This window comes from Microtus ochrogaster, unplaced genomic scaffold (assembly GCF_000317375.1).
Source record: "Microtus ochrogaster isolate Prairie Vole_2 unplaced genomic scaffold, MicOch1.0 UNK18, whole genome shotgun sequence".
Classification (NCBI taxonomy): domain Eukaryota; kingdom Metazoa; phylum Chordata; class Mammalia; order Rodentia; family Cricetidae; genus Microtus; species Microtus ochrogaster.
In genome coordinates, this window is record NW_004949116.1 from 3,225,110 (window position 1) to 3,251,861 (window position 26,752).

General features: G+C 47.3%; 1 protein-coding gene across 4 annotated transcripts in view; it reads left to right on the forward strand.

Moving 5' to 3' along the window:
- Dpp6 (dipeptidyl peptidase like 6) overlaps window positions 1-26,752 on the forward strand; it is an 880,940-nt gene that overhangs the window by 679,237 nt on the left and 174,951 nt on the right. For all 4 annotated transcript variants that reach the window (XM_026789414.1, XM_013353878.2, XM_026789413.1 and 1 more), the window contains exon 6: window positions 9,641-9,693. In XM_026789414.1, coding sequence (XP_026645215.1) covers window positions 9,641-9,693 — 53 coding nt within the window. The remainder of the gene's footprint in view (window positions 1-9,640; window positions 9,694-26,752) is intronic.

The following is a 26,752-nucleotide window of genomic DNA, read 5'->3' on the forward strand; positions in this document are numbered from 1 at the left end:
GACAGCATGGAGGCCTGGGGGGGGGGCAGCCATCACTGCTGTTTCACTGGGTTGACAGAGCCTCTGTGGCCACAGCAGCCAGGGTCACCCGTCCTCCAGTTGCCTCGAAAGGTCCTCTCCGCCCTCTTCCTCCTGCACCCCTTCCTGCCACAGCCCTGAGTTACCCCAGTTCCTTAAATGCTCCTTTCCGCTTCTTTCTAATAACCAGGCTACAGAATGAGCCAGTCTTTGCTGCTTGGCCCATCTGGTTTTCAACTCCGTCTTTGGGTGGGGTGGAGTGCAGAGGAGTTCCACTCTGTTTCCATGGGATACTACCAGGATCCTGCTGAAATGGCAAAAGGGCAGGAGAGGGCCTTCTGCCCTGTGGGTGTGTTTTCCGAAACCCTGCCGCATTAGCCAGGTGGGACTTTGCTGCGAGAGAAACACTTTTCCCTTGAATCCATGTCCTGGGTTTTCATTGCTGGTTTGTTTTCTCTGCCAACATTGTCCAGCAATTGCTTTGAAACTTCTGCTTGGAATGACTTGGGGTCCTTTATTGCCTGTGCTGAAATGGATGCCAGCCACTGAGCAACTCTCTGGAGGTTACAACTCAATTCTCCCGGGAGTGGGTGTAAAAGGTTAATGTTGGATTCAATTGGAGCATCGTCGGGTCTCAGCAGGAAGTATCCAGAGAATATCTGTGAGGTAGTCGAGTGGTGGAAGAATGAAAAGGCCTGGTGTTGAAGGCGTTGCTGCCAGATACTTCCTGGAAACATGCCTTCCACAACATCACAAAGCGGGCAAGGCATGGCCAGCGTGGCCGACTTCCAAGGTTTATGTCAGTGTGTAGACTAGTCATTTCCACCCTCAAGGGGCTGCTGTGAGGCTGAGCATGGCAGAAACACACGGAGCTCTATAAGTGAGTTTTATGAACTGGGGCCTGCCTTGGGTCACCTGGAGTCCCCCTGGGCAAGTGAGAGTCAGAACTTAAAGATACATCTCCCAAAGCCTTTCACTGCTCCTCTTGGGAGAGCTTTGAGGTCAGGCGTATCTAGCCAGGTGTCTCTTGGGAGAGCTTTAAGGTCAGGTGTATCTAGCCAGGTGTCTCTTGGCAGAGCTTTGAGGTCAGGTGTATCTAGCCAGGTATCAGGAAGTCTAGCTTCCTGCTCATCTTTGTCACTAACAGAGTTCTGGAGCTAAAGGCTCCTGTCACCTGTAAAATGATAAAAGGATAGGGGGTAATCCTTGGGGAGCCTCTTAGTGGATGGTTCTGATACTTCATGACTATTCTGTGAATGGCCAGTGGTATGTGATTGGCAACAGTAGCAAGGCGGGGGTGAGATGGGGGACAAAAAAACCTTGAAGCACCTCAGGTCATATTGGTATATGACTTCCACACTTAGGCACCCTGCCCTTCTAGATTCATTATTCATCATAGACAGCATCTAAATCTTCCTAAATGAGCATTAATTTTTATTAAATTTAAAAATATTACAAATCCATTCCCCCTGACCTTTTGGAGTGACTATGTATCCATGTTGGATTCCTACTTAGCTTTCACTGTCAACTGGCATAGCCTAGAGTCACCAGAGAAAGGAGTCTTTCTTGACAGGCTGCCCAGATGTAGGAGGAGGGCCCGCTTGTTCTTCCCAGCTGCCCAGTTAGCTTACCCCCAAAATAATCATACAGAAACTGTATTAATTAAATCATTGCTTGGCCCATTAGCTATAGCTTCTTATTGGCTAATTCTTACATCTTAACTTAACCCATTTTTATTAATCTGTGTATCACCACGAGGTCATGGCCTACCAGCAAAGTTCCGGCACGTCCATTTCCAGCGGCTGATCCATGGCATCTCCTGACTCCACCCTTCTTTATCCCAGCATTTAGTTTAGTGTTTCCTGTCTACATAAGTTCTACTCTATCAGGCCAAGACAGTTTCTTTATTCATTAACTAATAAAAACAACATAGACAGAAGAACCTCCCACACCATCCAGATCAGTCTGGTGTGTCGCATGTCTGTAGGAATTGTCTTGATGGTTAATTAATAATATCGGTGGGCCCAGCTGTGGGCAGCACCATTCCCTAGGTGTGTGGTCCAGGGCTGTATAAGAAGGCTAAGTAAGTATGAGACTGTGAGCAAGCTAGAGAGGGAGCTAGCTAGCAGCCTTCCTTCATAGCTGCTGCTTGAATTCCTGCCCTGACTTCCTTCAGTGATGGACCATGACCTGGAAGTCTAAGCCAAATAAACCCTTTGTTTCCTAAATTGCCTTTGGCCATGGTGTTTACCATAGCAACAGAATGAAGCTAAAACACTGTGTATCATTTTAGCACCTGCAAGTGTGGGAGTCGGCTGTGCTCTCCTTAAGCATGTTCACAGCGCTGTGTGACGTCATTGTCATCTATGAATAGAATGGTTCACCATCCACGGTGACAACTCTGTGGACATTGGACAGTAGCTTTCACTTGCCTTGCCTCCAGCTGGGTACTAAGCCAGACACTGCTTTTTTATTTTTATGTATTTATTTGTGTGTGTGTGTGTGTGTGTGTGTGTGTGCGTGCGTGCGTGCACGTGACTGTGGCACGCACATGGAGGCCAGAAAAGGGTATCTGGTATCCTCCTCTGTTACTCTCTCTGCCTACTCCTTTGAAATGGTTCTTCTTTTACCTGGGGTCCTTGTTTTTCAGTTAGGCTGGAAACCAGCAAGCACCAACCATCTTCCTGCCTCTGCCTCCTGCAGGTTCGTAGAGTGACAGGCCTGTGTGAGATACCCTGCTTGTTTTGCAGATAGTGATACTGAACTCTGGTTCTAATGATTGCCTGGCGAGTACTCTTAGCCACTGAGCCTCCAGCCCTTCAATTGTGTTTTCCCTTTCCAGAAGTAAGCTCACTCCCTGGGCTTCATGTAAGCAGAATAAGGCAGCAGTTACCTTTCTGTGACTTAGTGCTATTAGTATAACATACTCTCTGGTTTTCCCTCCCTCCATCTCTTCCTTGTTCATTCCTTCCCCCACAGCCACCCCCCTGCCTCCCTCCTTCTTACCTCCCCCACCTCCCTTCCTGCATCCCTTCCCTTCCTTCTGTAGTGCTCCTAGAAATTGAAGACAGGGCCTCACACGTGCTGCCTGAGCCATCCACTACTAAGTTCTATTCCCAGTCCTAGAAATTGAAGACAGGGCCTCACACGTGCTGCCTGAGCCATCCACTACTAAGTTCTATTCCCAGTCCCCGCATCGGATTTTCTAAATTTATTTTACATTTATTTTTATTTTATGTGTATGCACCTGCTTGTGTATCTGTGTACCATATACATGTAGCGCCTGCAGAGGCCTGAAGAGGACATCACATCCCCTAGGACCAGAAATATAGACAGTTGGGAGCCACCATGTGGGTACTAGAAATTAAAACAGGAGCCTCTGGAAAAAGAGCCAGTGCTCTCGACCTCTGGGCCATCTCTGCAGCTCTGTCCCAACCCCAATTTTAAAGGCAGCTTTCCCCAGAAAAACTTTTGAAAAGAGATGGGCTGGCTGCCAGCTTCCTGAGATGCAGGTATAGCTGCCCCGAGAGTCTTTATTTGGTCTTAGCAGTGTCAGAGTCTCATAGGAGAGCCAGTGCCTCAGGCTTTGGGGACGTCATGCTTTCTGCAGAGCAGGGACCTGTCCCTGTGACCTCCATCTGTCCATCTGGAGGCTCCAGGCCTTGGCTGAGTCTCTAAGAACCCTCCAGATCATCAGCCCAAGTCGATTTCCCAAATGGACTTGGCTCTGAGTGCTCCTGAGTCTATAGCAGCTCCCTGCAGTTGTTGAATGAATTATTTCTCAGATTGTTCCCTGAGAGGCCTTAATGCAAGCCTCAGGAGAGATATGGGCATCTTTGCTTTTCTAAACTGATTCCCTCACCCTCAGTATCTTTTCAAAATTGAATTCAGCCATGCCTGGATGAGTACAGGGAAATGGTTTGGGGTTCTAAGGATTCTGAATCCCCAGAGGTCCAAGTCTCTAATGTCCAATGATGTAGGAGGATTTTCAGATGACATGTGCAGGAACTGCTCTGTACTCTAAAACCTTATGAGGGTTCAACTTGACACAATCTAGACTCCCCTGGGAAACGAGCATCAATAAAGGATTGGGTAGAGCAAGGTGTCCCATATGCATGTGGGGGGGTCGTCTTGGGTAGAGCAGGTGGTCCTGCGGGCATGTCTGTGGGAGGTTGTCTTGATTATGTTCACTGATATGTGTGGACCCAGGGTAAAAGTGCCCGGGTTTGGATCCTGGACTGTGTAAGAGTGGACAGCTAGCTGAGCACAAGCAAGCATGCATTCATTCTCTCTCTGCTCGTGACCAGATGTGACCAGCTGCTTCGAGTTCCTGCCTTGCCTTCTCCACAATGATGAACTGTAACAGAATTGTAAAATGAATAAACCCATTTCCTCTTAATGTTGTTTTTGTCAGGGAATTTATCACAGGAACAGACATGAAATTAGGACAGTCATCCCCATATTACCTACAATGCCTATGTGATGTTAAATGAATTGGTGTTTTATTACATTGTTTGGGGCATTGACAAGAGAAAGCTTTGCTTGTGTACATTAAGCAGATGCACAATTATTATCAAGTGTTTTCTCTCTGTAGTTGGTTGATCTTTGGATGTGGCACCTGCCAGTGTGAAGGGCGGGGTGCATTGTCTGCTGCAAGCAACACTCTGCTGTCTAGAAAGCTTATTTAAAGAAAATTCTGAAAGTCCTTTTGCTCTCACAATGTAAGAAGTTCATATTAAGGAGAGAATTCAAGGGACTGTTAAACAAAACCCACGGGGTTGTGGGGTTGGAAGGAAGGAGGCTGGCGTGGGCACCAGCAGATCCCCAACTATCAGAAGGCCACGGCCTCCAAGAGTGGCCAGTGTGACCTGGTTCTTTTGAGTAGAACTGGGTTTTAGTGACTAAGCCATTGCTTATATCATCATTATGCCTATGGACTCCAGGTTTGACCCACTACTTACCTGGTCCCAGGTATGTGTAAAAGGGAGTAGTGACCCGTGGTAATGAGCAAGCTGTGGACGATGACCTCACTCGGCCCTAGTGATGTATGAGGCCACTGTGGTTTGCATGGGTTAAAGTCATAGCAATGTGAGCCCCATAGAGGACAATCCTTTTGGTACCTTCCAGCTGCTAGTGGTGGGTGATGCCTGGTGGCTCTTGGCATTCCACTGTTCTATGTCCCATTGAGACCTTGCTCTTCCTCCCAGGAACTCCCTGTGACTCTTCATGTCATCCTCCTTCAGTCTGTGCCTGTGTCTCTGTCCATGGGAGTGTGTGTGTGTGTGTGTGTGTGTGTGTGTGTGTGTGTGTGTAAGAGAGAAAGAAGGAGTGTGTGGGTAAATGTGCCACAGCGCCTATGTGGAAGCCATAGGGCAACCTGGCATGCCAATCAGTATCTTCATCTTGTTTGACACGTGGTCTCTTGACTATTCGTGGCTGCCTTGCCTGGAAAGCCCATCTGCAATCTTCTAGGAATTCTCTTGCCTCTGCCTCTTATCCCGACACAGGGGTGCTGGAATTACAGGTGTATGCTACTATATTCAGCTTCACAAGAGTTCTGAAGAGTCACACTCAGGTCCTATGCTTTTGTGGCAAGTATTTTACTCACTGAGCCATCACTACACCCCTCTTTGTCCCTGATAGAAGCAACCCGGTCACAGGGGATGAGCACCTGCCCTAATGACCTTACTTTCACGTAATGACCTGTATAAAGACAGTTTTCGAATATGGCAATGTAAGGGCCTCAGAAAATGGGTTTCACTATTGGGAGAAAACAGTTTGATGTACAGTTCCTGGATAAACTCTGAGAAAAAAACAACTAAAACCATTTTGGTCATGACACACAGTAGGGTACCAAGGGTCCCCTAGTGTCCCAGAGTGTGTCGCTCTTGTGCAAAACCCACCTGCTTCACCGTGTTCTCATGTGTCATGTTCTTAGTACTGTCTCGTCTCCTCTTCCTCACGTCATTCAGTGACCCACTCTGTCACATCCTTGATCCAGATATTGACACACACCTTCCTCCAGGACACTGCACACAGCGGATTGCCAGTGGGCATTCATCAAGTACGTTCATCAGTGTTCACTTGCCTGTCTTACCAGAAAATGTTTGAAATACAGATTTTAGCTTGAGGGGAAAAATCAGTAATACTGAATAATTTTACCATAGATTCAGTGATAGTTTCCAGGTAGGTGAAAAGAGCTAGCAGTAGTTCCCTGGTCTGTAGAGAGAGCCACCAACGACTCCAATGGTAGATGCAGAGAACTTGAGTCCTTCATAAGGCAGTTGTGGCTGGCAGAGACAGCGTGACCAATGGGAGAGCCTTTCCAGCCAGCATGGTGGTGTTATAGAAATAGCCTTAGGTGTGTGTACACTTGAAGCTCTGAGCTCTCCTCCTACATTATGCTACCTTGGATCACTTCATCTGTGCCTCTGATACTCAGTTTCTTCACTTGAAAAGTGAAGCCAGGAAAGGCTGCTCCTATGACAAACCTTGGTGATTTGGCTAGAAATGACCAGAGTGGCCCCCGTAGGCTCATAGGTTTGAATGTTTGGTCCCAGTTGATGGAACTATTTGGGAAATATTAGGAGGTGTGTCCATGTAGAAGGAGGTATGTCACGGGGGTGGTGGGTGCCATTCCCAGGTTTACCTCTCTGCCTCAGGCTTGTGGATCAGATGTCATGCCTGCCTGCTTGCTGTCATGCTCCTGCCATGACAGTCATAACCCTGAAGCCCTAAGTCTCCAATAAACTTTCTCTTATATGCCTTGGCCATGGTGTTGTGCAACAGCCATGGAAAAGTAACTAAGACAGAAGTTGTCATGAAGGTCAAGGTAAGGAATGCAGAAAGATGTTTCATAAGACCTGAAGACTTGCAGGGTACTAGGAAGTTGTGTTTGCTTTTGCTTTGTGTCTCTACCTGGCCTTTGCTATGGAAGGTGTATGCTGGAAACAACAACAACAAAAAAAGACAGTCAGCCAGCAAGAAAGACGGTGTTGTGTTCTCGGGGAAAATTAGCTGAGAGTCAACAGAAAGTTCTGGCAGAGCAGCACGAAAGAAAAGCAGTGAAGTAGGAAAGCAGCTGCCAACGTGAGGACAAGCATGGGCTGCCAAGGACAGGACAAGGACGTGAGCAGCTTGGGAAGAAGGCAGGACATACAGCTCTGGAGGGCTTTCTCTCGACCCCTCCCTCAGACTTTTTCCTCATCATATTTTGATTGACTTCACTGGTTCCAGAAGCGCCTCAGACCTCTGACACAGTCCCTAGAGCTGCAATGTCCCCATGGAGATGAGACCAACAGTGGAGATGATGAAAAGGAAAAAGCCATACCCAGATGTCTTTTGCTGGGGCATAATAGTCTATCGGTCTCTTTTCCAGGTATTTTCTGTCAGTTCCCACCATTGTGTCATTTTCCTCGCTAGTGCAGGCCTACAGCTGAGAACGGAAAGCTCTTCTGTCGCTTTCTTCTTGCCGAAGCCCTTGTCAGCTTGTTTTTTGCCAGTCTTTCTATTGTCATTGCTTCCAGAATTGCTTGCAGAATTTCAGTGCTGTTTGGTGGCGTATTGAAGGCAGACTGTAAAGATGAGTCAACCAGGGAATGAGTTTCTGCTGTTGATCCTTGGTAGGAAAAAAATTCTCCTTTGCATAATGAATGCAGAAGGCATTTTGCATATTTCTTTATCTGTTGCTACCCTGGATCTTTCCGTTGACCACAGTGAACTTGGACTTGTAATAAAGACCAGAGTAATGCTAGATGTCTTGAAACAGAACAGCATCTCCTTACCCACTGCCATCCAGAAGGCCAGCCTGGGCCCCATGTGCCTGGTTCAGGGATCTCAAGATCTCTAGAAGGACAATATGGTTGGCATTTAACCACTGTTTGCTTTCATATCTGCATCCGTTTTTCTGAATAATTCCTTGTCCTCTGTAACGCCCTAGAAGTTGGTTCAGTGGCCCATACAGGCCAGACTCTGCAGTAGCAACCCCAGCTGTCTTCCTCCGGAGGCTCCTTTCCAGCAGCAGCAGCAGCAGCAGCACAGCTCATCCCCAGCCCCGTGCAGGGCTCACTGCATTCATTGTCATCCTTCATCTGCACATCTTATCTATTATCTGGAAAGTTCCTGCTGTGGGAGGAAAGAAGGACAGTATACATTGCATTCGCATACTGATGGAGACAGCAGCATTGCAGCGACTCTGATGTCGTCATTTCAGGCCCAGCAGGCAGGCTGGGGTTCCTTCTCATAGGTCTCAAGGGAAGGGGGACATTTTCACACCACTTGTTTGACCAGTGTCTACAGCCAGGCTGTCTCTGACTCCTGGATGGAAGGAGTGGTGAGAACTCTGAGGAAGGGATATGGGACTTCGAGGATAGGGTGGAAGAACACATTTAGTTAAGGTGCATCCATTATCTGAGCAGGGGATGTGCCGCCATACCTTCTGATGCCCTGGAGTCTGACAACTTGAAGTCTGTAAACTTTCCTGGTTCAGGACAGGGTGAGAATGATGCCCACCATTCTCTGGAACTCGGGAGCCTGGGGAGGGGATCAGGGTATAGACATTCATTCTTGGACCAGCTCTCAGTAGATTGCCATTTCATCTGCAGCAGCCAACAGAAAAGGGTGGCTACAATGGTCATGGCTTGATCAGCCCACAGCTCAAAACCTAGCATTAGCCTTAGAAAGTTAGAACTCTGTGCTAGCTGCTGGGCATCCCTCCACACAGGGCATCCCTCCACACAGGGCATCCCTCCACACAGGGCATCCCTCCACACAGGGCATCCCTCCACACAGGACATCCCTCCACACAGGGCATCTGCCCGCAGAAGTCCCTCGGGTACCAGAGTGGAGGTGAAGCAGGATCTCACTCTACCCTAGAGAAGAGGCTCTGTCCAGAGCTGGAGGAGCATGCTGACGTTTCCTGAGCTGCTGTATCCCCTTTCTCATGGGGTGCTATCCCCTTGATTTCTCTTCACTGTTTACAGGTTAGGAAATAGTCTCCTGTCTCAAAAGATCAAGAGAGACCTCTGTAATTTGGGGGCTCCACAAGTTTGGAAACTGTGCCGATTCCCTGCTCTTTCTGTTTTCAACACCAGCTGTTTCTAACGCTCCTCTTGCAGTGAGCCCAGGTTGACCACTCAGGAGCCAGAAAATGTCCATCAAATTGGATCAAAGGTGGGGAGTGTGCCCAGTCTTGCCTCCAGTTCCATGCTCACTGCAGGCCCAAAGTTGAGGCCTCAGGGGAGCCCTGGCCGTACTCTGCAGGAACCTCAAATTTTCAGAGGTCTTTTGTCCTGCCAGGTCTTTCTGACCATGTCCAGTGAGCTCCAATGACCTCATGCCCCCATTAGTTCTGTGCTGTATTTAGTTTGGATGGAAATACAGACTTCCTAATTTAATCACTAACCAGGTAACCATGGAGATGACATCAAGCCTCCGGCTTCCTGATAAACCTGGTGAACAGTGGAAGTGCTGCTTACAGGGTATGCAAACTGTCAGTAAGGCTTTGCCTGCAGGTCTCTGCTAAGCTGCCCTTGGCCTCTGGTGTTTGTTAGGATTCAGAGATTGGAAAGCCAGCAATCATGGCCTCTGTCTCAGTGCTTGCTTTTTCTCTCCTCTCTTGCAGGTTTATCAACACTCCCACACTGGATATTATGTCCTGAGCAAAATTCCTCATGGGTAAGATGGTTCTTCCTTGTTCTCTCCCTTGGAAATCTGCAGACCAGAGTGAGACAGAGGACACTGAGGCTCTGCCCAGCCCTTAGGGCAGGAACGGGGCACTTCTTTTGATAATAGGACTGAGTTAGCACAAGTTACTTAGTCCAGCTGCTGGCACCTCTGGGAAATCTCCTCCCTAATGCCCACTCCCTGCTCTGATTCTGTGGAGCAAGATCCCCCGTGTCTCCACATGGGGTGCACACACCAGATGGAACCCAGCTCGCCTGGGCAGGCTCTTGGCTCTAGTCTCAATAGTAGGAAGGAAGTCCCTTACTTCCCCACATGACATCAGAAACAAAGCTTCATGTTGGTGCATAGGCTGCTGTGGCCATAGCTCCAGAAGTGCCTTGGGAAAAGAACCAAAGAAATGAGAAAGAACTGGCTCTGCCCAGCAGTTCAAGAGCAGTGTGTGCTTGTGGTTCATGCACTTCACTGACATGATTGTGTTCCCAGAAGCAAGTTCTCGGTGCTTTTGATCAGATCACCCAGGCTCGTGCTGTTTTATGGCCTTGAATTGTGTTGCTAAGCCTACCTGTGCTCCCCCAAGTACGTAATCTAGGGACATAGCTCGCCTGGCATTGCCTAGCTTGAATTAACCCCTGGGTTTGGCCCCAGCACTGTATACATCTGGCATGGTGACACAAACCTGCATTCCAAACACTTGAGACACAGAGACAAGAGGATCAGAAGCTCAAGGTCATCCTGTGCTATGAAGAGTTTTGCAGTCAGCCTATGCTACAAGAGACCCTGTCTAAAAAAATACAAAGTACGGGGTTAGAGCCCAAGGGCACAGATGAAAGGGAAACCATGAGCAGGACTGTTGACAGATTTTTCAGCTCCAGGAAGGCACATTTCATTCTATATTGGCAATATAATTATATTACCTAGCCATTGAGTCCCACAGATTAGGACACCAGTCAAGTTTGAGAAGCCGTTGGCCCAGATTAAGAGCCAGCAGCAGTGCTGACCTTGGAAAGCCCGTACACGTGACTGTGTTGTTTGCATATTTACCCTTTCTGTCTCTTCCCTACCGGCTCCTCCCTCTGCTCACTCCCATCCCCTAGTCTCCATCATTTGTTTCTGGGCATCTTGGTCCTGGGCTCCCATTGTCTCCTACATTCTGTTCTGTGCTCTCTCTCTCCCCCGACGATGCTCTGAGAAGGATAGGTACCTAGGGCTTACCCTGGAAAAAGAGAACTGTGGTGCTAGCCTCATCCTGCAGCTTCTACAGATGCTGAGGTTGAGACACAACATTTCCCTGACAAACATCAATAAACAACAGCAAGTGCTGCTGAACCATATCGCTCCGGAAGAGAGCTTTAGCCACAGCATGAATGTTTAGACTGTTGTCTGTTCTCTGCTAAGCTTAGGCAGAATGCGGGCATGTCCTTAGAAAATAAACATGGTGGACTTAGCTTGACTTCAGACAAAATTGCCTGCATGGAGATAAAGGACAAATGTGTTGGAATGGGGCTGTTGGTTTATTCATGGTATTAAACCAAAGAAACTGAGCATGACTGAACATAGTAAACAGAAAGTATCCATGGCAAGGGGAGATGTGGAGAGATGGCTTCTTGGCTAAGAGCGCCCACTCCTCTTCCAGAGGATGGGAATTCAGTTCCCGGAACGAACATTGGGCGGCTCACAACTGCCTGTATCTCCAGCTGCAGAGCACCAAACTTCCTATTCAAGCTTCTGTGTATACCTGTGCTCACATGACCTATACTCACAGAGACACACATACATAACACGTAATTTAAAACAATAAACTCAGTCTATAAAAAGTGAAGTATTTGCGTTATCAGAACAGAACCTCAGAAGCTGCTCAAGGAGCGGGAGTCATCCTACCCAGCTTAAAGCAGGCGGACATCCTCAAAGGCCATGGCCTTCAAAGGATGGAGTGATGGCTTGAGACTCATCCCCCAGCCTGGGAGCAATGAATGTATGGAACTTGCTGAATCTTTCATTTTGCTGTACATAAATTCATAAAGCTCCACACACAGTTTACACCTGATATATTAAGATTTTTACTGCATCTGGGAGAACTCAGGAGAAATGGATTCCAAGAATTTTGTCTGAGTGTTAGATAAAGCAGCTGGCAAATCTGAGGGCGGTGGAAAAGGCTGGGCTCTGGGCTTATCCACTATTCCATCATTCACTTCCTATGTGAGCCCAACACCAGTGAGCAACTGTGGGCGTTCGTGTGTGTGTGTGTGTGTGCACTCGCTAGTGTGCATATGTTGTGGTGCATGTATCTGAGAGAGTGCATGTGCACATGTGTGAGCATGTATGTTAAAGACAGAAGTTAATTTTAGCCACTGTTCACCTTGGGGCTTTTTTCTTAAGACAGGGTCTCTCAGTGTCTTACCAAGTCAGCAATGAGCCCTAGAGATCTGCCTGTCCCCGCTCGGCCCCAACACTGGTACTGCAGTTCTGCACCACCGTGCCCAGGTTTTTGTTCTTTTTTAACAGGGTTCTAGGGATCCCGCTAGATCTCAGGCTTACAAAGCCTCTCCCCAGACTCTGCTTCAGATATTTCTTATATAAAAATAATTATAATACTCACCATCATATCCTGATTGTGTTTGTGGATCTTGGCCCCTGCACCTTAAGTGTTAAGCGTTTAGCTTTAGGCATTCTTATCTGTAAATAACATGAGAGCCCAGAGAGGTTGAGTCACAGGCCCAGCACCCCACAGCTGGAATCTCAGTGCAGGGCTGGCTGGCTTTCTCCAAGCCCATGTCCCTAATGTCACCACTTTGGAGGAATTCAAAGACAGGTCTGATGTAAGCTTGCAGAGTACAAGCATTAGAGCTGTATACATCAGATCTTTAGTGAGGCTAGATTTGGTTAGCTCCTGTGGATTCACACAGAATGGACAGATTGTTCATCCATAGCCTCTGCTGGATGCTGAGCCAGCATCCCACCCTGCCTTCACTTTAACTCACTCTGGGTCCACTAAGGGGCATTCTTGCATCTTCCCAAACATCCTCTGTTTATTGTTCTAAGATCACTGATGGGAAATTCATGCACTAGCCAGTTTCCAATGCTGTCCGAGTCACATCTGAACTGGGCCAGCTTTCAGCCTATACCTTTTGCAGCCTCAACCTTCGAAAGGTTCCTTTCCCCTCCAGCAGGTGGCAGGGTCTTTTGTCTTATGCTCCAACTGGGTTCTAATAGAAGATAAGCACACTGACTTTATGAAAATCAAAATATCTTTATTAAAATAGTTAAATTTGCATTATTTATGTGCAAAAAAGAAGAGTTGATCTTTGTGTTTTGTGGGAGTAGTAAAAACTTATTTTTGATGTGTATGAATGTTTGCTTGTGTCTGTGTGTGCATATCATACATGTGCTTAGTGCTTGCTGGTCAGACGGCTTTAGATCTCCTGAAACTGGAGTTATAGATGGTTGTGAGCCCCCATGTGGATGCTAGAAACCAAATTTGAGTCCTCTGCAAGAATAGCCAGTGCTCTTAGCCACTGAGTCATCTCTCCAGTCCATGGGTTTGGTGTGTTTTGTTTTGTATGGTAGGGTTTACCTTGAGCTTGCCAGGCAGATGAGAGAGGCCTTGAATTTTTAGCACCCCATCTCTCGCTACCCTCCGAGTACTGGAGTGACAGGGGTGCACCACTGTACTGGGTTAAGTTCCCATTACCCACACAGATCCTTGCTTTTTCTACAGATTCCCACGTTGCCTTCCATCACTGCCCCCTTTGTGTTCTAACTTAAGGACAGTATCTACCATTTATAACCTGCATTTTCAACCAGCCGCAGAAGGATTAAGCTAATGTTTCAGTACCCTCTAGCTCTTGGTGTCATTCCTATTTTACAAAGGCCAGGAGAGATCGGGGTGCCTCTCTGTCTCTGCCTGTTGCACATCCTGTCCCATGTGGTCAGCTCGTGTGCTTTGGCCTCTGTTGCTGATCCAAGCAGAACTCAATTCACAATGAAGCCAAAGCTATGGTGAGGGTTCCAGACAGCTCAGTCTGAATCTATCCAGTGTCCTATTGCCTGTGGGTAGCTCTATTTGACTCACCCCTACCAAGTTTTTAAGCCATTCTTGAGGGACATGTGACTTTTATCCATTGTTTACTTAAGTAGAAATAAAGATGATCATTTTTAACATGTGGTATTTCAATAACAATTTTCATGTCAGAATTTCCTTGAAGTAAGGCAGCTTTCCACAGTGGATATTAACCACCCAATGCCAGAAATATAGCTCAGTGGTTAAGAGCATGCCCTGCTCTTCCAAAGGACCTGACTTTAGTTCTCAGTACCCACATTGGGAGGTCCATAACCTTCAGTAAACCCAGTTCCAAGGGGTATGATGCCCTCTCCTGACATTCACAGGAACAATACTCATATGGACACATAATAAAAATAAATCATTTTTAGAATGATCAGCTATGTTTTCAAACAAACTTTGGTACAATTTATCTCTTCAACATTTTTCTGTCATAATTCTTTTCTCGAATTTGTCTTGTCTTGGACTCAATCCTTTAAAAAAAGTATGAGTGAGTGTCTGTGTGTGTGTGTGTGCATATGTATGTGTGTATGTATGTGTGTGTGTGCATATGTATGTGTGTATGTGCGTATGTGTGTGTTTGTGTGTGTGCGTGTATGTGTGTATGTGTGTGTATGTGTGTGTATGTGTGTGTATATGTGTGTATGTGTGTGTATGTGTGTATGTGTGTGTGCGTATGTGTGTGTATGTGTATGTATGTGTTTGTGTGTGTGAGTGTGTGTGTGTACATATGTATGTGTATATGTGCGTATGTGTGTGTGCGTGTGTGTGTGCATGTGTGTGTGTGTGTGTAAGAGAGATGGAGAGTGAGAGAGAGATTAAGATCATCTTGAAAGTCCACAAAGTAATGAAAGATCAATGCTTCCTATAACAAATAAATTTAATGAAATTGGGTAGTCAATCCATCAGGAAGCGCTGGCACTTTGGGGGTCTGAAAACTCAGAATAGTGATAGATTGGAGGCTAGCTAAGATGTGTATCAAAGACATTACTTAGATGACAGGCCATCTTCTGTGCAGAACAGTGTCCTAGCTCTGATCAAGCACGAAAACTATATTGCTTTAGAATTGGGCTTGGCTTTGTAAAGCCACAGTATATTTGAGAAGATGCAGAACTGAGTCATGGTTCCTTCTGCCTAGATCTTCTCACTCCCTGGTAGACTGGGGTGCACAAGGATTTTGTTTATTTAGGAAGTGAGTTCCAGGAGGAAAACAGTGTTCCCCAAGAGACAACCTAGCAGCACATGCAGGCATCCCCAACTTCAGCTTTTCAGTGACAAGAATTTTAAGGTCAACCCTCATCCCAGTGGCTGTATAGCTCTGCTTTCCTTCCATGGGTTTTGGTTTCCATGTTTAAGAGGGACAGGGTAACTGCCTGTGCTTAGCCTCTGCAGAACGAAGGACAGAAAATGCAGTATGGTTTAGAAAATATTTATTTAAGTGCTACGTTATTATTAATACTGCATTAAGCAACAGGACTCAGATAGGGGCATTGTTTTCGTTTGGGTTTTTAATTTTAATCTTTGATACAGGGTCTTACTTTGTAGCCCAGGCTGTCCTTGAACTCATGATCCTCCTGCCTCGGCTTCCCAACTGCTATAAGTGAGGACTACCACATTCAAGCTATGCTGCTGTGAATTTGGGTGAGCACACATGATAAAGTATGATCTTGATTCTGAAAGGTAAATCTGCCTTCCAAAATCTAGGAAGGAAGAGAGGGCTGTGGGCAATTCAAGTCTGCATTGAGCTGAGCCTGGTGGCTCAGTTGGTTTTCTTTTAGTTTTTTCCTACTAGATAAGACATGAAGAGATGTTTGAGGCCTAGTAAAGCCATCGTCAAGCATGGCCCCTGCAGTGAGTCCATGCTGGCTAGAATGTGAGCGCATACCCAGGGCACATGGGTAGCAGCAGACTGGGTAAACTTTAGGATGCGCTTGGAGAATGAGTGATTTAAAGCCCCAACCAAGTGTGGTGGCTCTGCATGGTAAACACACCCAAGACATGTTGAGCATGAGAGAGATGTTATGAGCTCTCAGCAAGACTTGTCACTCGGGACTAGAGTAGATGAAGGAACGTGAGGACAAGAGGCTTACACTCAGGTAGTATGGGCTTCTGCAGACACGGGCCATGGGAGAGATTCAGTGGGTAGGGAGGTCAAATGGATGTCCCTATGGGTGGGCAGCTGGTGTTCTCTTGGAAAATGAAAGCAGATGTTGAGTCTTTGTGTCCCGTAGCCTTTTAAATAATGTTTGGTGACTTGTTCCCATCATGAATTGAGCCTAGTGCATAGAAAAATCAAGGCTCACAAGTTCAGGGAGGAGCATGGGGGAATTCTCAGCATCCGGGGCTGCTCCTCTGAAGCTGAGCCTGCTTCCTTTCTGAAGATGTCATACTACCGTATGCTGATCTCCAGGGCCCATCTGGTCACACATACAGACAAACTTTGGCTGTGCAAAGCGAGCAGCTGTCACAACTGCCAGAAGCTGTGTCACTAGATTGCTCCTACCCCTTTGAGAAATATTGTCATGGAAGCAAACTGGTTAGATATTCTGAGAAAGGCATGCATTGGAGAAGAGGGAGTCCTACGGGGATTTCCAGAACCACAGACAGCTTACCACACTCTGTGAGCCCTGAACCGGGAGTCACTGCTTCCCCTTCCTCTCCTCCCTGCCTGTCTTTTCTCGGTGTAGCCATTGTAGTCAGCCATACCACCTGGGTTAAAAAAGAAAAGTGGCTGTTTCTCTGGATACAATCACTCCACCCAGAACAATATGGTTATGAGATCATCTTAATTGTCTACTCTAATGTTTAGAAAGCACTGTACATGGCCCATATATTCTAAAGGCAGCCCAATCCACTTAAACAACTTCCTAATGACTTCCAGGTCTGCCTGCTCTAGCCTATCCCTTGGGCTCCACCTAGTGGGATGTAGTGTTAACATAAGCCTACATTTCGGATTCTTGCCCTTGGGAATCTGTATTGTTATAAGTCAGTGTGTCTAACACCGTCTTTATTTCCCTCCTCTGGGCTATTGATGGCTTTTTTGTGTGAGGAATCACATAGTGGGTTTTAAGTTGTGAAGATTAGAGGCATGTATATGCTAGTCTCCTGGGATAGAGCTGTGTGTGTGTGTGTGTGTGTGTGTGTGTGTGTGTGTGTGTTCCCAAGGGCATCTGTTCAGCAAATCTGTCTGCAAATCAGTATGCTCTGCATCAGGCTGATGCTCCTGCATGTCCAAGCCTGGAAAATGAATGCTGTGGTCTCAGCAATATAACCGACTGCCTAGCAAGTGCTGGGTGCACGGTGGACCGGTGCAAGCTACAGGCTGCAGCTCGCTCTCCGATGCATTTCATATTGTTTTGGTCACCTTCCTTTCTTCTCAGTGCTTTGGACTACTCTCTCTCTCTCTCTCTCTCTCTCTCTCTCTCTCTCTCTCTCTCTCTCTCTCTCTCGTTGCTGCTTATTGGAACAGAGTTTCAACCTGTATCCCAGACTGTCCTAGAAATTGCTTTATAGTTCGGGCTGGCCTCACATTCACAGTGATCCTCCTGCCTCAGCCTCCTAGGTGCTAGGATTATAGTCATGAGCTTCCATATCTGGCTCCCCCTGACTCTCTAGAAATTGTACACACGGGCTTGTACCATATGTAGTTGGCTCCTTCCCTGGAGGAGATTGGCATTCTTTGAGATTGATATTGTAGCAGGTACCAGTGACCCGTTGTGTGTATCTAACAGTTTGCATTCCAACAACATATGTCTGATTGACATCTAAGTTGTTTCCCATTAAGGGCTGTTATGAGTGAATCTTCTGTGAGTGTTTGCATGTGGACATATGTCTTCCTTTCTCTTGGGTAAATACCTGGAAGTAGACCAGCTGGGCTGTATAATTAATATGTGGTTAATTTGATTTTAAAAAATCCTAAGTGTTATTCAAAGCAGCTGTGTCACTTAGAGCACATACACATACACACACAGACACACACATATACACACATATATACACATACATACACACAGACACACACAGACATATACTCTCACACACATGCACAGATACACACACACAGAGAGACACACATACACACATGCATAGACATACACACGCACGCACACACACAGACACACAAATATAAACACATATACAGATACACACACATACACACGCACACACACACAGACACATACACACACACAATACACACCTTTCTTTTATATGTAGTTTTTTTAACCTCTCTCCCTCCACCTGATCACTGCAAAGCTAGAGGAGGCTACAGTGCCCTGGAAACGGCTCTGTTCATTACCTGGAGCCTCTGGCTCTGCATCTACGGAGCTATACTCCCAACACGCCTGCATCTTCCTCCTTGGAAGGCACCAAAGGACTCAGGGTGACACTGCCTGACCTTGAGGAACTGCTGGATGTTTCCCCCTCTTCTCATAAATGACCTATGGGGAACACTTATACGTGATGAAGCCAAATGAGGCGAGAGACTAGAAGTGGGGCGGGATTGCCATGTAAGCTGAGTGGATCTTGAGCATCATGAAGAGGCCAAAGGCTCGGTGAGCATGTGTTGGACGAATACTTAAATTTCTTGGCCAGAATGTCAAGAAAACTTTCTTTTGTGAGAACCACCTTTCTCCAGTTCCCTCAAAAAAAATTCAAAGGAAGAGCAAGATGCTAGGCTGATTGCTTGGACCTGTGTTGACTGGGGCATGGGTGTGACATCCAGATCAGCCCCATGTGGATGGGTTGATGGCAGGGTGGCAAAAGTTCACCTCCAGACATGGAGTTCTCCGCTGGGAAGAGCTTTGCTTGAGAGAGCGCTGAGGCCTTCTGGGTCTCACTAAACATTTGCATACACCATCCTGGAAATAGCACTGTGAGAAAGACATGCAGACATCTGGGACTCCCCAGAGGCAGAAGGGTGCATAGTGCCCAGCCCAGGCTGCTGGGGTGGCCAGAAGGTACTTCTGCAGCTGCTTTCATAGACAGGGCACATGGGGACACATCATGATTCACCCACCTGATTCCAAGAGTTTCGAGACAAGGGCAGAGACCCAGTGGCACAGAATTGAGGAGATGGCAGGCTAACTCCCTGGCTCCCTGAGACTCTGGACTCTCTCAGCAGTGAAGACTTGTGGGATTTCAGAAACTCAAGAAGCACCATGGCCAGAGCACACAGATTTTCAAGGGCTACCTGGAAGCAATGCTTCCAAAAGTTCAGATTAGCATTTCACCCCACCCAGCCAGCGATGTCAGTCCTTTTCACTGCCGCGAAGTAAGGAGGTTCCAGCTTCACCAGGAGGGCGGCAGGACCTGAAATCTTTGGAATTAATCTTTGCCGTAAACAGAAATTGAGACAGCCAAGTTTGTAATAATGAATGAGAAGGTCAGGGTTTTATATATCTCTGTGCATCCTGATTCTTATCCACCACTCTATGACCCAAAGGCAAATTCCTGTAGACCTTTCGAAGTGCTGGGAGACCCACTCATTGCTAGTGGGAAGTCTTATAAGTTTCTAGGTACCTGCACTATGCTGCGTACTCACACTGTACCCAGTGCCAGCTCTACACTAAGTACCAGTACTCCACGAAGTGCCAAAACTACACTAGGTATTGTACTAGATACTAGTACTATACTAGGTATAAATAGTGCACTAAATACAAGCACTAGCAATGTGCTAGGTACTGGCGCTGTGCTAGGTACCACTGGTACTGCCTAAAATGGCTAGAGAAGCCAGTGGTTAGAGAATGGAATGAATGCTTTATCTTGCTAGACTCCATCTGCCTGCGGTGTTATATCCCACCACCTCATGGCTGTAACTCTAAATTGACTCTCTCTGCTCCCGTGGGGCTCTGCTCTCATCTTTTCTGCCCCTTCCCCAGCATCCCTCCTCTGCTGACTACACTGAGTCCTGAACATCACTGGCTGCTAATGACTTCAGCTCCACCAGGAGCTGGGGCTGCGTGAGTCAGGAAAGGACCCTTGCCACGGGCCTCATGGTTCCAGGTGTCACCCAAACTGGCCCTGCTGAGGCTCAGCTCCTGTCTGCAAGGATGGACCCTTCCCTCCACATTGCTCCAGTGCTGTTAATTTTTCTCCTCCTGACTCTGCTCTGGCCCTGGCAATTGGCAGATGGGTGCCATCGGGGAGAGGGGTGCCAGGACTGAAGCAGGACACAAAGGCACCCTGGCAACATGATTTCTGCAGCTCTCTCTAGCTGCAGTCTGTAGTGATACCGTGACCTTGGCAGCCTCTGGACTCTCTCCACAGCCTGGAAGCCTTTGCCCGGGCCATTCTCTTGTATACTCTCAATAACAGGACTATCTCAGGCCTTGTCTGATTCCGAGCCTCTGATCCAGTGAGCTCAGTCTCAGCTCTATGTTTATAAAGGAGAAGGAATGGCCAGGCAGATTGAGGGGGTGTCTGTACTCACTAACTACCCTAAGAATTTGTGGTGGAGGCTTCCAGCACGCAAGGACAGGTCACCTCAACAGACTTCAAACCCATTGGCTAGCATGTCCATCAAGTTCTTCTGGATGGGTGGGGGAAGGGAGCAGTCACACAGGCAGCTCTTCCAAGGCTGTGAGGTCTCAGGAGCTTGGCCCCAGGGATGTTGTTCTCCTAGACTGCCATCATTGATACTCTTTCTGATTCCTCATGTTGAGTTTCCTACTTGAAGCTCTACCTGGTCTCACAGGACTTGCTTCCCTGATTCCCTCCGTCCACTCTTCCATCACTTACTTTGTACTTTAAATAGAAGAAAAAACAGTATACACATTTTAACCGCTTTAAAATAATTCCTCAAGCTGGGCGGTGCTGGCACACGCCTTTAATCCCAGCACTCAGGAGGCAGAGGCAGGTGAATCTCTGTGAGTTCGAGGCCAGCCTGGGCTACAAAAGCTGTCCAGGGGCCTGAGCCCCCTATTGTCCCTCACTTTCCAAAAGAACAAGTCCTGGCGTGGCAACAATATGTTGCAGCATGCTAAGTGAGCCTGGCCACATGATGTGGGTGGAACAAGGAACTTCAGAATTATGTGCACACAACCCACTGCCTCCACCAGTGACAGAACACACACACCTGTCGGCTGACTGCCTAGAACCTTGTTCATTGCACAGTGCCCTGTGAGGAACTGCCCCACCTCTAGCAGCAGAAAGTTTCTCAGAAAGGCGAAACCATCAGCCCAGAGCTGCAAACCTGTTGCAGTTGGAGCCTCACTGCTCCAGCCTCGTGTGGCAGATTCCCTCATCACCCATTCTGACAGGACAGTCTGTTGCTGGACACACTGACCAGATGGGTCCTCTGAGACAACAGATCCAGGAGGAATAGGACCATGAGAGGGACCTGCTATGCAAGAAAAAGAGAATACAGAGCTCTGGGCCTCACCTGCAGCAGGGAGTGGCTTTCTGGGGAGGGGGTGGCTGCAGGCCAGCAGACAGGAAGCTGCCACTAGCCTGTTAGTTTTGCCCAGTGCTGGCTCCCTGGAGAGAACCCGGCTTGGCAGGCTTTAGCTGATCCAGGAGTACAGGACAGACAAGGATGGGGTGCTTAGGCTGCCTGTGATGTCTCTTGTGGCTTGTTCAAGCATTCCAGCAGGGCGAGCACCAGTTAGCTCAGACTGGGCTTTCTCTGCACTGGAGGTCAAATCTTGTTCACCTGAAAGTGTATGAAAGAGAGGGGCCTGGAACATGGCTTCCTTCCCTCCTGACCCTCCTCACCCTTCTCAGCTCCCTCCCTCCTTGCTTCCCTTGCCAAGCTCTTCTGAGACATCTTTCCCATACCCTTAATTTACAAACCGATTACACAGCTCGATAGTCTGCGGAGTATTTGAAGAGCTTTGCAATCATTACCTCACTCTGCTTTTGAACATTTATCTCCACCAAAATGTTTCACAATGCAACCAGCCCCAGCACCATGCTGACCTGTCTCATTTCTTCTCTTAAGAGGGTAGATGGGGCTGGACTGACCTGGGGACATAGTGACCAATGAGGCAGCCTCTCTTGCCATGTGACCTTGCCATGTGACCTTGCCATCAATGTGTGCAGGAGGTACATGGAGTCCCGCAGGAGCAGTCTAGCTCGGCTGCCCCCGTCACACTTCAATCATCAGAGTCCAAATCCTGCACTGGGTAGGGATAGGGATGGGAGCAGGGATGGGGGCACTACCATTGCTTAACCGCCAACCACCTTGGAAGTACCGATGGCATGGGACCCCCAACCCAGGAGCTTAAACAAATGACTTCCAGTGTATGAAAAACGCAACAAGACTACCTAGGCACTGCATAGGTTTCAACTATTATGAATACTTTTCTTGATCTCCTCAGGAACTAAAGGTTGCTAATCTGACCCTTGCTGACCTACTATGCATTTGTAATCAATGTGTACCTACTATGGATAGCTCTTACCTAGGTCTAAACATGTATCCTTTTGTGTCTCCTACTGTGGTAAGCATATGAGAAAACTTGAGAAAACTCACAATATTTGATATTGAAAATGGTAGGTTTTTTTGTGATTTAGTCATGAAAATTTAGAGCCAGGAAACAAAGCAAATTTTATCTTTTCTTTCTCCCAAATGCCATTGCTGTTAGAGAAGCTCTCAATTCCTCCAAACAGCTCTGGAAGATAAATGAGCAAACTTGGCTGGGCACCAATTCACTCTTCAGAATCCAGTATGATTTATGCCCTGTTTTGTTTATTGCTCAAATAAGCAAAATCAGAATGGATCTTGTGATTATTTTGAGCTATGTGAAGTTCAGATCATTTTATTCTTCCTTAATCATTTTTTCACCAATCCATCTCTATCCAGAGATGATTCATCACGGAGCCCAATGCACGTTCTTTAGAATAAATGAGTAAAGAAAGATAAAGGAGGAGGGATAGGGGAGGGCACTAGGCACCCCCAAATTCATAAGCAAGTTCCTTTGTGTCCTTCCCCTCCTACATACACACTAAAAATTTTAGAATAACCCAGTACAAGGTAGGGACCACGGGCTGGGATGGCAGCCATGTCCAATATTTTAACACTGGGATACGATGCTGTCATTGCCATCTAAAGTTCATGCTCAAAAATCACATAATCAAGTTGCAAAACACAATATAAATGAATATGCAAGTAAGTTCATGAGTTCTGTGTCGGTCTGATTCGTAGCTATGCTTGCCTGCATGTGACCCATAGGCCGCAGGATGGATATGCATGTGACCCTTTGGGTCACATCAGAGGTTCCTGCTGTGGTCTTCTATGTGACAAAGGGACCTGAGCCCTCCCATTTGTTTGGGTCTCACACTGAACCCAGGGCTCACTGGCTAGCCAACAAGCCCAGAGATCTTCTTGTTTCTTCCTCCCCGGTGATGGGGTCACAGGCATGTGCCTCCGCACCCAACTTTCACATAGATGCTGGGGATCTGGACTCCGTCCTCATGCTTCTGCAGCAGGCACTGAACTCTCTCCCCAGTCCCGTTTACCATGGGCGGGGTTAAAAAGATGTGTGGGTAAGAATCCAGCCAGGCTCAGATGTGGACGGTGCTGGTCGGATGCGGTGCCTCCATGCACTGTTGATTCAGGGACCCTAGAGGGTTAGGAACATGAAGAAGACAGAAGGGGGGCCATGAGAGTGAGTGTAGTCCTGGAAACAAGCCAAACCTGAGAGCTTGAATTTGTCATCTTCAAGAAAGGAGGCCATTCTGAAGAGACTGCAGATGTGGGACCTTCTAGAACAGGTAGAACCAGGAGCTGAGAAGATAGTAGTTGCCAGAGTAGGGATGTGAGAGCAAGGGGAGCAAGCAGTGAAATCCCTGTGATGTGAGGCAGAAGGCGAGCCCTAGAGTCAGCCACAGGATCCATTGAAAGGTGCACAAACCGATGATTGATATCCTAGATGGGATAGCAATAATATGGGTGCATTATTGTCCACTCTTGTGAGCACTCAGGATGATTTAAAGCACAGCAATAATAAAAGTTTCCCAGAAGGAAAGTACAAAGGAAAATAGTCCTGGCCCCAAGAAGATGCTGTCCAGACGCTGAGGGAATAGTGTGTCTTGAGAAGGTGTGATAACCTGAAAACCCCGTGGGGTCTTCAAACTGCTGAGGGTGAGAAGGCAGAGGGTTTGGGAATGTCGCCTGTAGAGAAAAAAGTGGGACCAGCGACTGAGGAGGAAAAGTCTCCAGGACACCGCATATTGTCTCGACTGCAAAGGGACAGAGGTAAGAAGCAGGAGTGGGCAGGAGGAGTCTCAGATGCAGGTGGATCCGACCTTGTGGAGGACTCCTGCTTGGGTGCAGTGCCCAACCCTCAGCTCACACAAAGGAGTGGAAGGTTCTTCCTGTAGGTGAGCACAGGGCCATCTGCTTGCCCCACATAGAGGAGACAAACAGAGATGAAGGAGTGGGATGAAATTGAGAATCCAGAATGCTATGACAATGGTCAGTTACTAGCTGAGTCACACACACACACAAACACACACACACACACATGCATGCACGCACACACACACACACACACAGCGCGGATCCATGTAGCTCTCCTGTGGTTCTCTGTGGTCCATGTGTGAATGTATAAGGCATGTTCAATGGAAACTTTGTGTTTGCAAGACTGGACAGGACTGTATAAGAACCACCATCATGCAGGGGGCCGGACAGATGAGGAGAAACTGCTGAATGTTTACTGAGCAAGGAAGGACACCCAGTGGAGGGACACTGGGAGAGTCACCCTAAAGCCTTCTTTTAACTGGAAAGCAAAGCAACTTGATGTTGTGGGATCCAAGTGTGAAAATCAAGATATTTACTTCACCGCAGCAAGTGTAGGTGATGGGGTGGCAACCCTAAGCCTGGTTTCCTGTCACCTGCACTCTTAGGGGTCACTGAATTGCTTTCACTGCTGAGTCCCAGAGAGCAAATTTGTCTTTATGTCTGATAAGTGATTGGCCGTTTTAAACACCTTTCATATAAATAGTCATTACAATAACACTTTATCAGTACTCAACCCACTGGTCCAACTAATTAAATGAGAAGCTAAGGACACACACACGCATTGTAATGTGTGGCCAAATTAATTACCTGTCATTTTATCAAGGATTAAGCTGGCATCTCTGGAACATGGCTGCGGGAGCCCTGTGCTGCCCCTCTCCATGTGCGGTGATTGCTGAACGTTATCCACAGGTGAGCATTAATATTCCCGATTCACACACAAGGAAAAGGTACTTAGGCTGAGTTACTCTATTGGTTCAAACTCTGTGCTGTTAGTGATGGAATCCCACAACTTCCTGGCTTCCTCTCCCTGAGGACACCCTGGGTGGATGGCTGCAACCCCAACGGGTGGCTCAATGGGGCAATCATGGAGTCATTGGGTTGCATAAGAGTTTTGATCCTACTGCACGTACTGGCTTTGGGGGAGCCTAGGCAGTTTGGATGCTCAACTTACTAAACCTGGATGGAGGTGGGCGGTCCTTGGACTTCCCACAGATCAGGGAACCCTAATTGCTCTTCAAGCTGATGAGGGAGAAAGACTTGATCGGGGGAGGGGGAGGGGGAGGGAAATGGGAGGTGGTGGCGGGGAGGAGGCAGAAATCCTTAATAAATAAATAAATTTAAAAAAAATAAATAGAAACAAAAAAAAGAAAGTAGTATGGGAAAAAAAAAAAGAGTATGAGATGTTAAGAGAAGAGCCTCGCCAATTAGGAGAAAGGAGAGACCTGTATCTTCAGAGTGCTTGACTTAGCACCCACTGGAATGCTGTTGACTTAGCACCCATTCACGTGCTGTTGGCTCAGTACCGGCCATTTCTCTTGGCTTTTGCATCATTCTTAGATGAAGGAGGCCATACCTTCACCTGTGTCTCAATTAATTTGGTTCAAAAGCATGAGCTCCGAGAAATGCCACCCTCCCTTACTCCAGACTTCCTTCCACCCATTCTGCCCAACCCCCTAGCTAGCTGACCAACTCGATTGACTTTTTTATAAATGACTTCATGCCTGTCATGTTCTTAGATCCCTGTAAGACACAGCTAGCAGACTGAACCTGCTCTTCTGAGACTTTTGTCAGTCATCACAAATCACTCTCCGAGTCTATGGAAAACTTTGTTCTCTTTTATAGCCTCTAACCGTATTTAGAGGGGACGGGAGGACTAAACTGGCAAATGATAAATACATATGTTAGGGTATTGAGATGATTTTTCGCTTTGTCAGTACACCTCAGACTGATGACTTGTGCTCACTAGCACACCCATCTCCTCACATAGCCTTCCTTACAATGGTGTAACATTCAAACCCTACTCTCTGGGCTGGAGCAATGCGTTAGCAGCAAAGGCAGTGAAGAGCACAGGCTCCTCTTCAGGGGACCGGAGTGTGGTTCTCAGCACCCATCTAGGAAAGGTCACTGCTGCTAGCAACTCCAACTCCAGTGATCCAACGCCCTCCTCTGGTTTCTGCAGGCGCACACACACACACACACACACACAGGGGCAGGGGGAGGTCGGGGTCTGGAGTTTATTAAGAACCCGTCTGTAATCTGCAATGTCCAGACCCCTCATGTCTCCTAGGTTTTCTACTTCCCTGAAGACTGTTGTCCCGGCTGCCTTCCCCCATATCTGAACCTCTTGTCACCTGTCCTCACATTCCCCTGAGGCCCTAGGGAACCTCACCTCCCCATCTTCTCCTCCTCTATTTCTTCCTGGTTTTGTTTGTCTGCCTTGATTCTTATAGTGTTGTTCAAATTACTCCAGAATTTTCTGTGTTTGAAAGCCTGGTCACTTAAAGGCCTGGTTCATATTTCTTCCCTCTTGCCCCTACCCCTTTGCAAAACCCCTAAAACTCAGTGCCTTCCTTTCCCAAAGACAGGGAACCATTCACCTATTCTTTTTTTTAAAATATTTATTTATTTATTATTTATACAGTATTCTGTCTACTTGTATGCCTGCAGGCCAGAAGAGGGCACCAGACCTCATTACAGATGGTTGTAAGCCACCATGTGGTTGCTGGGAATTGAACTCAGGACCTTTGGAAGAG